Source organism: Numida meleagris, chromosome 14 (genome assembly GCF_002078875.1).
Source record: "Numida meleagris isolate 19003 breed g44 Domestic line chromosome 14, NumMel1.0, whole genome shotgun sequence".
Lineage (NCBI taxonomy): Eukaryota > Metazoa > Chordata > Aves > Galliformes > Numididae > Numida > Numida meleagris.
Genome location: NC_034422.1, coordinates 8,917,964 through 8,930,286, shown reverse-complemented (window position 1 = coordinate 8,930,286; position 12,323 = coordinate 8,917,964). Strand labels below are relative to the sequence as shown.

Sequence of the window (12,323 nt, the reverse complement as noted above, 5' to 3'; positions counted from 1 at the left end):
GGCCCGACCCGGCCCTGTCCCGTCCCCTCACGTCGGGCCGCGCCGCGAAGACGCGGGAAGGAGGAGGCGGCGGCTGCCCGGTAAGCGCCGAGCGCCGGCCCCGACCCCCGAGGGTCCCCTCTGAGGGCCGCGGAGGCCCCGCAGGCCGTGCCCCGGGCTCCTCCCCCCGCCGCGCCCTGAGGGGCCGCGCCGCCCGGTGGCCGTTCCGTGCCCGGGGGCGGCCTGAGGGAGCGGCGTGATGCCGTGCCGAGGGGTCGGAGCCGGATTGTGGGGCGGGGGGGAGGGCTGTGTCTGCGTTCTGATCTCTTCCCGTGTGCGGAGCGCTGCCTCGGGGCGCTGCTGTCGCCCGCCGTGACCTGGGGGGGGTGAAGGGCTCCCGGAGCTGCGCCGCGGTGACAGCTGTGAGGGCTCCGTCTGCGCCCGCGGAGGGACGCGGTGCAGCGGTGACACCCGGACCGCTCCCTGCCACCCATGGCTACGTGCTGCGACTGTGCCAGGACCCAAAAACTGCGCATCTGGAGCAGCGAATGCGTCGTGAGCGGTTCCTCCGTGAGCTCCGTCGGAGGATGCGGCCCGAGCGAGCTCTGCTCGCCCCGAAGGCAAACACAGCTCTGCTGCTTCCTGCCCCGTCCTCGGCGCGGACTTTGGCCGCCCGAGGTGGCGCTGAGCCCGCAGGAGCTCACCAGTACAGTGTCTCCTCCGGCCCGCTTGTTAGTCGTTAGGTAGTAGCAGACAACAATGCAAAGAAGCCTTTTCTTCATCCAGAAGAGCAGTCAGGCGCTGGCACAGGCTGCCCAGGGGGTGGCGGGGTCACCGTCCCCGGAGGTGCTGGGGAGGAGCGCAGATGTTGCACTGAGGGACGCGGTCTGAGCCGTGCCAGGCGTGGGGCCGGGCCGGGCATAGATGGTCCTGGTGCTCTTTCCCACCTCGATGATTCTGTGATTCTAATTTTAAATGATCTGAAAAACCGAGATGGCAGTATGTTTTGTGACAGTATCTCTGAATTTTCAGCTGATGGAAAAATCAGCACCTAGGCTGGTGGGCTGCGTGGAATAAGGAGAGAAGAAAACTGCATTTTGTTCAGATGTTTTCTTGTCTCTGAAACCCCATGTCCATTCTGTTTTCTTTATTGAATGCAGGACGTGGCGGTGGAGAAGAAAGCATCTGAGATGTTTTTAATTCATTCTCCTATTTCTGTCAAATACAGCGCCGTGTAGTTAAACCCCGCAGCCCATGTTTCCCGGTCCTTTTGTCTGCTCTGAGCAGTTTGTTGATGGGACTTTTGTCATAGACATCGATAATAATCTGTGGTTTTATTTACTTTAGCTCTATGGAGTGCTGCTTTATTACAATGTGACGGCGGCAGAACGTCACAGTGGCACCTCCAGATCTCCAGGGCTTTGCTTAAGGTTTTTTGCAGCTCGGTGTGGTTTCACCTTCCCCTCTGTCTGAAGCCAGGATGGTCTCTGTAGCATTCAGGTGTGCTGGGCCTGTCCGTGGGAGTCCCTCCAAGAAACCTGGGGCGTTAGGCTGGGGCCTGGCTTCCTGCTGGCACGTCCTCAGCACAGCAGTTCTGTCCGCAGCGGAGGATGATCTCTGGGCTGTTAGAGCTTTTATTGCACTGAGCAATAGATGAGGTGGCACACAGTCAGCGTTTCAGGTGTGAATAAATGCATGCTTCCAGGTAGCGCGGTGCAGGGAAGGAAGTTTATGCCGTTTTTGTTCCAGTGCAAAAGAAGAAAATACATTCTTGAGAGACGGAGCCATGTGTTGGGGATTTCTAAAGGTATCTTTCACAGACGTACTTCAGAAGTTCTTTTTTTGTTGTTTCGCCTTGATCTATTAACGTTAGAGCCTGTCCTGCCGACCGGGATCCAGTTTTAGGAACTTGTAATGCTGTTAACGTGACCGAATCTCTGTGGCGCAGTGGGAAAAGCAGCATCAGAAATGTTATGCTTCTACTTCCTGACTTCAGAAATCACCCTATTTGATCTTATTTTTAGTCCTCTTACTGAAAAAGGGAAAAGAAGCGAGCATTAGAGGCTGAGTTATATGCTTTGGATGTAGCCTGAAGTGACGACTCACAAGGAACATATTCCTTGTTTCTTTTGAGCTCGCTCCAGCCCAAGCGATCAGAGAAAGCCACTGTTCGGAGCACTTAGCAGCTTAGTGCAGCCTGCCAGTGATCAGAGGATCCTGTCTCTTCTCAGATAAATAATTCATTGTTAGCGTGCTCATGCACATGCATGGTTCTCTTTGGGAGCGAGGACTTCTGTAAGGGTGCTGCAACTTTTGATCTTCGCTGTTGTAAGTAAATGTCTCGGGATGATTTTGCAAAGAACCGACGTTGTTGCAAATATATGGCAGAACTGGGAGTGACAAAAAGAGGAATTTGCAAATAAATGTGAAGGCAGGAAGAAGGAGACCTCTTAAAGGGGAGAGAAAGAAAAAAAAAAAAAGATGAGTGAAGGTAGTACTGAAGTACTCAGGTGATGTATTTGATGACACCATCCTGAAAGTACTGGTATGATTTGTCTTGATTTTGGCCATTTAGCCCACGTGGGGTACTTGGCACGGACACATGCAGTGCATGGCCTGATGGGATGTGCATGTGGGATGCGGACAGCTTGACCGGGAAGCTGACTTCCTTACAACTCTCCCTCAAACTTCGTGTTCTTCTCCACCCGTTTCTGTGTTCGTAATTAAAAGCACTCGTGGTGGTTTTGGCAGACGGAGCCTTCCCGAACATTCTGCCGCGGAGTGATTTGCAGCGCGAGAGCTGCGCGGGGTTCTCCTGCAGCAGCGCGTTCCCTGTGCAGTGCTGCGGCCCTCGGGCTGGCAGGGACACAGCTGGAGGAGCGGTGTGCTGCAGCGTGGCTCTCCAGTTCGCCAGGAGAGGCTCCATCGTGTCCCAAGCGCTTCTGCATGACTCAGGTGCACGTCTGCTGGCTCGCGCTCAGGTGGGTCAGTGCCCCTGTCCTGCTGCTAGCAGTGTGTTTAGGAAGGATTTGCATGCAGTTCTGTCTCCTCTCTGTCTGCCAAGCCTGAAGGCTTTAAAACCAAGTCATGAGTGTGCAGCTGTCAGGTTTTGGAAACGAGGAGGTGGGTCGGAGCGCAGGGCTCACACCCATGCAGAGCCGACTTTCGGCCCTGTTGGCGGCCACTGCTTTCTGCCTTTGGATTGCTTAAAACTGGCAGAGCTCACGGGTTTCCTCGTCCAGCTGGTGTGGCCCCGCAGAGCGGTGGCACGCGGGCAGCGGTGGTGGTGGGGCACCAGCATGGGGCTTGCTCCCAGCAGGGCGGCAGCTCTGCCCCACAGCCGGGCTCTGAGCTAGCGCTGGTGTGGGGCACTGCCCCACGGGGGAAACCTTCCTCTCATTCCCAGTTCCGCGGCCCGCTGCTCTGTGTAATGCCTGGTAATTATAAGGTGAGTCAGATCAGCCCTGATCTGATGAAAAACTAACTCATCAGAAAATGAGCTATGATCTCTAGAACTGAAACAAGGGAGAGGGCAGAGGAAGGGGTGGGACTGTCTCTTTTGGTGGCAGGGTACAATTAAATGATTTTCACAACTGGCTTAAGCAATCCCCAGGAGGCATTTCCCTCCCCTGGCCCCAGCAGGACTGGTTTGTAGATGGGCCATTCCCACCGGTGCCATTTGCTCGGCCCAGCTGTGACCAGAACCCGGACATCCCGTGCTGGGAGTCCAGGTGTGAGCCCTGGGGCTGGGATGGCTGCAGGTGGTGGGGCTGCTCGTGTTGGTGCAGCGCCTTCAGGAATGCTGCTGGACCAGGTCAGTGATGGGGTGGACAAGGTGAGACCCAGCCATCTCCCAGCAGCAGATATATGGGCAACAGGAGTCCTCAAGTTGAGGATGGGTGAATCAGCATCTGATAAGAACAGATTGATAGTTGTAACCAAGCTGGAAACAAGAATTGGGCCTTGGGGATTTTGCACAAATTCATGCTCTGATAGAGTATTTTGGATGAACGTTTGGTTTGGTCAAATTTATTCACTTACAGGTTTGGCCTATGCAGATTCCTGCTGGAAAACGCTGTTCTAGCTCCTCAGGCAGCACGGTGCTCGTCTCTCAGTGTTCTCTGTCCCCCTTTTTGTAATGGGAGCCAGCGTGCTGACCTAATTCCTCTCCCTGTCGACCTCATGCTGCTAAAGGCTTAGTGCAGCTGCTGGTAGCAGAGTTCAGCGGGCAGAGGTGAGTGGAGACGAGGGAAAAGGCCACTGCTGCTCACTGCTGCAGCCTGCCCTTCTGAGTGCAGCGGTGCCATGAAGTGTTACTGCTGAGCTGTGCTGCTGCTCCTGCACCTCTTGTGCTGTCCTGCCAGGTTCCCTGCTCTTAAGGCTGCACGTTGCTCTTCGTGCAAGTGCTTCCCTGACAGCACAAGGAGAATCTCCACTGGTGCAGGGCGAGGCAGCCTGAGTGTGAGTTAAATAATAGAATATGTGCTTAAGGTTACGTGATAATAAATAGACCTTTGTAGCTGGAGGGTTATTGACTTCTGCAATAACAGCTACTTCAGAGCTCCCTGAGAGAGATGGTGTGTGACAGTGAGATCACAGGTTTACCTGACCACCTATCACTTACTGATTGCGTGGTTCATGATGGCCAGTCCTCCTTACTTTTATTTTTAACCCAGAAAGCCTGCAGTGCCAGAACAGTGGTTCTATTCTAATGCAGTACCAACCTGAGAGTTTTGTAGAGAGGACAGATGCCTCTGCTAAGTCTGTCTAAGCCTTTAAAGTCTGACACAGAGCTGTAATTACAATCCAGGAAGTAGGTTCATACTATATCATCTGTGTGTGCATAGTTTAAAATTTGGATGCAAGTGTGAATTTTACTAAGAGGTGTAGTCTGGAGAAGAGGAGGCTGAGGGGTGACAGTATCACTCTCTGCAGCTCCCTGAAAGGAGGAGGTGGGGATCGGCCTCTGCTCCCAGGGAACAGCAATAGGACGAGGGGTGATGGCCTCATGGTGTGCCAGGGGAGGTTTAGTTTGGGGATTGTGAAGTTTCCTCTCTGAAAGAGCTGTGGGTGCTGGCACAGCTGCCCAGGGGGTGCTGGGGTCACTGTCCCTGGGGGTGTTCCAGATCTGTGGCAATGTGGCACTGAGGGACGTGGGCAGCGGGCACAGTGGGCTGGGGTTGGACTTGATGGTCTTAGAGGTCTTTTCCAATTCTATGAAATGGCAGCGTAGCCAGAACTGGGTTTCAGTGTCTCGCCATGTGTATTAATATTCTACAGTACTAATATTCTACAGACTGTATTTCTTCCAGTTCTGTCTCATTTGTCATGTTCTGCCCATCGAAGCCTACAGCTTGCCCTGTAAGGGAAGCGTGCCCCACTACCTACAGAGAGCTGGATCCTTTTTGTATCAGGTATTCCTAACACCACTGAAACAAAACCTCCATCAGCGTAACGTGCCCCGCTTGGCCGTGCCACAGGGTGCTGGCATTGGATGTCCATGAGGTGTACGTGGAGCTGGGCCCTTGTTCTGCTTGGCTGAGCTGCCAGAAGAAGAGCTTCCACAGGTGCTGCTCTGTGCACTGTTGGGTCAGCGGAGCCTGGCTGATGGATGCTTGTTTTCCTCTGTCCTCGGCGGTGGTTTGAAATAACGTCTGTTTAAAGTAGGAGCTTGGAAACAAGGCGTTATTTAATTTGGTTATGAAAAGGCTTTTTTAGAGCACAGTTTGTGAGTGAGGAGCTCTGTAGCTGCTCCTGTCACTTGTCTGGAATGTGAAGCATTGCAACGGTCGCGCGTTGCTTGCAGCAGTTACAGCTCTGCAGTCTTCTCCAAACAAGGAGCAGTGGAATCCAGGTGCACAATGTGCAGTTCTCTCCTGAAGCTCTCTTCTTTCCTCCCTTTTGTTTAAAAAGAAAAATTGCAATATAAACATGGCCTGAAAACAGTGAGGAATATGGATAGTGCAACTTAGAATTCCTATTTTTGCAGTTCCACCACGTGTAATGGAAAGCTGTAAAGGCTCTTTTGAATTTTTAAGATAGGAGGATACAGGCAAGTCTGTCTTCTCCATATAAGTGCCCACAGTTGTTCCAAAGCACCGCGCGTCCTTCAGGTAATGCCTCTTCCATGTGCCCGTCCCCTTCCCCTTGTGCTTCTGCGGTCGCAGTGCTTTCATTCAGCAATAACAGCGCAGCTCCTTGGTCTCACTGGGAGCTTGGCTTCAGCTGTCAGCCCCTGGCTGTAGTGGAGGAGGTGGTTTGCAGGCAGCCCCGCTCTGCCCGCTCCGTGCCACGTGGGGTCTCGTGGGCCTGCATCGCCTTAGAATCATAGAATTAGCTAGGTTGGAAAAGACCTACAAGATCACCTAGTCCAACCATCCACCTACCAACAATAACCCCACTAAACCATGTAAACCACGTCTCTCAACACAACATCTAAACGTTTCTTGAACGCCTCCAGGGATGGTGACTCCACCACCTCCCTGGGCAGCCCATCCCAGCGCCTGACCACTCTTCCAGAAAAGTAGTATTTCCTAATGTCCAGCCTGAATCTCCCCTGGCGCAACTTGAAGCCATTCCCCCTCGTCCTGTCACTAGTTACAAGAGAGAAGAGGCTGACCCCCAGCTCACTACAACCTCCCTTCAGGTAGTTATAGAGAGCGATGAGGTCCCCCCTGAGCCTCCTCTTCTCCAGGCCTTCCCCAGGAGATGTCCCATGGCAGCTGTGAAATGCCTTTGATCTCACGTTTGCCCCTCGCTGGGGCTCGTTTGGGTCCATGAGCAGCCCTTTGGCAGGACCGCACGTACCAGCTGCCATGTGGGTGGACAGACGAGAGATGGATTTGCTGAGCGCCGCGTTTGCTTTATGGTTCTGTGTTACTTTCTCAGTAATTCCTGGAATTGCTTTGCTCTTTTGACTTATCCCAGACACTGCGAAGCTGTGAATCAAAGCACCGAAGTCGCACTGAGCAGTGTTGATCAGTTCAGAGCGTGCCTCCACCTGCCTTTATTCGCTGTCCTATTGCCCAGTTACTCTCATTAAGTTCTGCCGTGGTTCCACGTGGTTCCTGCTACCCCTGCCATAACCAGCAACGCCCGCATCCGGAGCCTCCGTGTCACTGGCAGCAACGTCCCAAATCCCACCTGAGCAGTAACAGCAGGCACTGCTCGCTCTGGGCTCTGCAACCTGGTGGTTCAAGGAGGGTGGCTTTGGAAATGCTGAGCACAAGGCCGCGCTGGAGCGTGCTGTGCTGTGCAGCTCTGTGGGCTGGGGCTGTGAGCAGTGCGTGCTATGGAGGCAGCAGTCTGTGCTTGGGTAGCTTGTTTTGTGTTCCAGACGCGGAGCTGTTGGTGATTATGCTCTTTTGCCTGCAGAGACTTGAAGACATTCTGAATGTGTCTTTTACAGGAGGCTGGAGGGGTTATATTGCATAATCTTTTCTTCACTTTTCTGCCTTTTGGGACTGTCTGAGTGGCCTGAAAATGTCGTTCTTGCTTATTTGGGCAAAAGTTGTCAGCCTGCGTATATCAAAACCAAGGGATTGGTACAAAGAGAGCGCGCATACTGAGTGCACAGCTCGAGGTTTGAAGATAGCCCTTTCCCTCTGTATTTTGGATGTCTACTTTGTTCAAAAATGCTGCCAAAAATGCTTGTTGTCCTCAGACGCGAGGGATCGCTTGTCTTTATTTTTATGGAACTCTTGAGAGGGATTCTGATACTATTTACCACGTTTTATTGGACAGTGTTAATAGGTGAAACGCCTTACTCCCCCTTGGAGATGCATCCTCAGTGAGCAGCAGACTGCTGATGCTTCCTTTGCTGCTGGGTGCCCTCTCGCCTGACAGGCACAGGAAACTGCTTTCTGTTCTAATTAAGCCTTACTTCTGTGACAGCAAGATTTACATAAAGGAGCATATGAAAGAATGGGGCAGGTTAAAATGATGGCGGTAAGAAAATCACCCCTGCTCCCAGCGTTCCGGTGTCTGGAAGCCGTGGCAGCAGGCGGGGGCAGGCCTGTGAGCGCTGCCCGTGATGCTGGGTGCCTGCAGCAAGGAGCAGCACAGCGCTATTGGGCAGAGCACATCCAAATTATTATTTATGGTGCCGTGTTTGCAGCTGTACCGAGCGCCGGGCTGGTCCCACGCGCTGCCAGAGCTGCTCCCCGGCTGGCTCAGCCTTTGTGTCCTGTGCCATGTGTGCTGCCGAGAGAGAGACCGCTGGGAGGGGGTACAGGTTGGAGGCAGCGCTTGCATTGCGCGTCAGGAATGCGGTCTTTCTATCTGATAGCTGGGGCTTGTTTGGGCTTTTTTCCCTCCCGATTAATTCTATAATTGATACCGTAATGCTGGCGTTAATCAAATGGCTGGCAGTAATGCCTGGTGCCTGTTGGCGGGGCGGTGTTCTGCTGGCCGTGTGCTGGGGGGGCTCCCAGGAGCCGCTCAGGTGGGGACGCAGGCTGTGTTCTGCTGCAGCTCTTAGTGCTGAACTCCCTCGCTCTGCTCCTTGCTTTGGGTTTTCTGAGGTGGGAGGGAGCGTGTCGGGAAGGGAAGGCTCCAGTTACTTCTTTCTTCCTAGGGTAAGTAATGAACTGCAGTCCTGTGTGCGCTGTTTGCTCTTTAAAACCGTAGTGAAATGTTATTTCAGCTCTTACCTGAATTACATCGTGCTGCACGTTAAACTTCGGGCAGCTTACTTTATTTTCACTTACTGAAATAGCTGTGCTGTTGAAGCAAACATTGCAGGAATGGAGGTTTTATTGTTTCTCAAGCATGCTATGGGCAACTTCTTATACAGTCTGGAGGACATTACAAATATCCTTCGTAATGGTGCCAGTTGTGCACTATTTTCTCTTTACGCTCTCTGTCCTCTTTGTTCTTTTCAGTTCTGATTTTCAGTTGAATAAGACCTAAAGCACATGTAAGTGTTTGACTCCCAGACATGAAAAAGGCAGGAAATGTGAGCGTGGCAGCGTGGTCCTACCTATAAAGATCGCTTTCTGGGGAGGTACTGGTGTATAGCAGCACTTCATGGGGCTTTCCTGGTTTGGGCTTTGTTGTGTTTTTCTTAGGAGTGTCCCATTTCAGATGATCCCTTGGTGATTTAGTGCTCTGCGCGGGCGTTCTGCTTCCTGGTAGCAGTGTGGCAGCGCTGCTGCATTGCTGACATTCTGATGATGAAACTGCAGCAGCGGACAAAGTTTTCTGTGTCTGTTCATGCCAGAGCTCAAGAGTCTGGAAGCTATAAACAAATATTTTCAGTGTCTTAAAATGAGACTTTGTGTTAATGGCACGGAGGGATGTGAAGATGTAAAGCTCTGGGAGTTTTACTGACTTTGAGGGAGGTCAGGCTTGGAGTCTGCTCATGTGCATGGATGGTGCTGGGCAGGAGTGTGTGCTCCGTGCTCAGCGTCACTTTGGTAGTGCAGCACGTTGCTTCTGGTCCCTGGTAGTGCAGCACGTTGCTTCTGATCGCTGTGTTTGTGTGTGGCACTTCTTTTGCACTCAGTCACCCATCTGCTTTTTGTGCCTCTGAAACACTTTGCTTTGGAAGAGATGGAAAGAACTCAGTGGGCTTTGTGTTTCTAACCAGCTGCAGGATATCAAGCTCGGGTAAAGCAGAGCGCTCGCTCCATCCAGCCTGGGATGTTGAAAGGGGAGCAGAGGTGTTCTCTCCTCCTCATCCTCCATCCTCTGGCTCGGGGCAGATGTGGAAAGCAGCTGCCAGCTGTCCTGCTCCAGCAAGAGAGAGGAAGAGGGCGATGTCTGGGCTGGTCCTCCTCATGTCCCTGCACCAGGCTGTCAGCTCTTCTGCCTTCCCTGTGGCTGTCTACTGGCATTGGCAGTGTGGGTGTCTGCTGCAGCTGCTCCACGTTCGTGCGAAGTCAGCTTGGTTTTCAGTGGCTGTTTGCTTCGGTGTGGCTGGGATGCCGGGTCTGACAGCTGCCTGCTGCTGCGGGGAACTGCAAGGCGAGGAGGTGGAGGTGCTCGGGCGTCCCATGGCAGGGCGTGCTGGGTTACTTCTTGGAGGCGGTCATCATAATCATGTGACAACATGAAATTTTAAATTCAAGTTACTTGAAATCCCATGTGTTTATTAACGTGACTTTTAATAATAAGTGGTTCCAAGGAATCTGAATTTTTCAGCTTCTCTGACTTGTTGTATAACCTCTTTTTCTCTGCAAGTGCTGATACTCTTGAGTACTTCAGTTACCAAGCTAATCTTTTCTCAGATCCGCTGTTGTTGGGAGTCACTCTGTTGCCTGCATGCTCCCACGGTATTTTCTTTCCCACAGTCAGAACTAAAGAACACTGCAGCCCTAATAAGCCTTTCTTTTGCTAGCTAATGAGCAAACTTAGTAACGTGGGTCACTTATAAAGTATCCTCGATCCGGTGCCATTTGTGGAGAGAGAACTGGACAAAATAAAATTTGCAGTGGAGCTGTAGGAACTCATTGTAAAAAGAAAAAAAAAAAAATATATATATATATAATAAATTATTTTCTATAAAAGCACAAAGCCCATAGGTCAGTCCCCTATATATGCTGTTTGGCTCTGGTCTGTGGTTCTTAGTGCTATTCTGGACTTCCTCTCTTAAATAGAGTGTTAGAAAAATGCGCTGCATTTCGTTTGTATTTCGTGCTTAAGACTTCTTTCTGTTTGCAGATTTGTTTGTAAATGCATCATAAACAGACAGCCCAGAATGAAGAAAGCAAGCAGGAGTGTTGGCTCAGTGCCCAAAGTGCCTGGAGTAAATAAGACTCAAACAACTGAAAAAACCAAACCAGAGAGCGGCTCCTCACTGTCTGCAGTAACAAAACTCTCCAAGGCTGGGACATCGGCAGCCCTTTTGAAGGTAACGACTCCTAGAACATTCTGACTGCTTATATTTTTGACTAGAAAGCTTTAGAAGTGTAGTACTTTAAGATATGTTTTCAATGCAACTAGAGATTTGCTGTTCAGGGAACTGAAGGGAGTTGAGGTGGTTATACAGCACTGGGCAGGGTGAGATAGGATCTTGTGTGGTGTTGGTGCTGTATTTTTCACGTTGCAGTTTGTGGTGGGATGGAAGGCAATATACTTTGCAGAACTTGGTTGTTCTGCAAAAGGAGCAAAGTGGAAGTTGCATTGGAATGAGTGTTATTAGTAGTGTCGTGCGTTACGCTCGGATGGTGCGTCAGTGACTAAAGGGATTTGAAGAGAGCTATGCACTAATTCTGAAACGAGAACTAATGAAGCACCTAACACGAGAAACTTCTTGACATTGGTGATCCACGTCAGGTCAGCACAGCTGCATTCTTCTGGCTGTTTTGACCTTTCCTTTGTGTGAGCTATTGCTTGAGTTGAACTTGCACCAGTTGGTTCTTGCTCCTAGAACAAGCTCAAAGGTAGAGATTCTCTCATATGCTACCAGATTTAGGATCATACGCTTTTCCACAATCAAGAAATAAGACTTGGCAAGTTGTGCTGGTGCAGAATTTTTGACCTGGGAGCACGTTGAAGCTGCACTGATGTTATGAGCCTGCCTGGTCTGCTTCCCTATCCTGGATGGAGACGTGGCTGGGCTCCCCTCCCTGCTGCCTGTCTGCAGCGCAGTGTGTGGAGCTGCGGCAGTTCTACTGCTGCCCTGGAGCAGCTGAGCAGGCTGAGGAAAAGGGCTGGTGTCTGCAGCTGGGACCCGAACCTCTGTCACCTACAGGCAGCCTGATAGCTGTGTGTGTAGCTGGCAAGACGTAGAATTAAAGAAATTGTAGTTGTTGAAGTCGCTCTGTAATAGCTTTGCAGAATTGCTGAAGTCTCGCCCTCTTCCTTCTCTGTTATGGAAGAGCAGTTTCTGCTTCTGCGATGAACTGCCAAGCTGGCTTTCACGTAGATTTTTCTCCCCGTCTGCCCCTTCTACTCCCACTGCTCCATTATTCTTAACTTGTAATAGTCTTTTGATGGTTGTTGACGCTGCTCATTTTGCATTTCTAGAAACCTTTCAAAGAACACAGAAACAAAACCCCTTTGTAGTTTGCTGATTGAGTTTCGTAGGCGATACCTCTCAGTGAGGTGAAGGAGGAGGATGATCTAACACTGAAGAAATCTGACCCAGTCTGCTTTCACAATTTTACTTCTTACTTTAGTAACACTTCTGGCTATGTTTGGGTGTTGGATTAGAATTTGACAATTGTCTGTTTGAGGTACAATGAAAAATTTCCCTATAATTACTAAGATTTATCTCAGCATTATGCTACAGCCAGGCTTACTCATGCAGTTGGATGTCTCCTGCTTGTCAAGCTGCTGCTGTGCCAGCTGTGTGACTTAATGACTTCTTTTTCTTACTGAATCTTTTCTGAGCGTTCCAT

General features: G+C 51.1%; 1 protein-coding gene across 2 annotated transcripts in view; it reads left to right on the top strand.

Moving 5' to 3' along the window:
• The window catches only part of SPECC1L (sperm antigen with calponin homology and coiled-coil domains 1 like), a 63,619-nt gene continuing 51,302 nt past the window's right edge, over positions 7–12,323 (top strand). The window contains exons 1-2 of one of the 2 annotated variants that reach the window (XM_021412841.1): positions 7–80; positions 10,642–10,831. In XM_021412841.1, coding sequence (XP_021268516.1) covers positions 10,679–10,831 — 153 coding nt within the window. In that variant the 5' untranslated portion in view covers positions 7–80; positions 10,642–10,678. Of the gene's footprint in view, positions 81–10,641; positions 10,832–12,323 lie in introns of those variants that run through there. The other variant, XM_021412842.1, reaches the window with a different exon arrangement.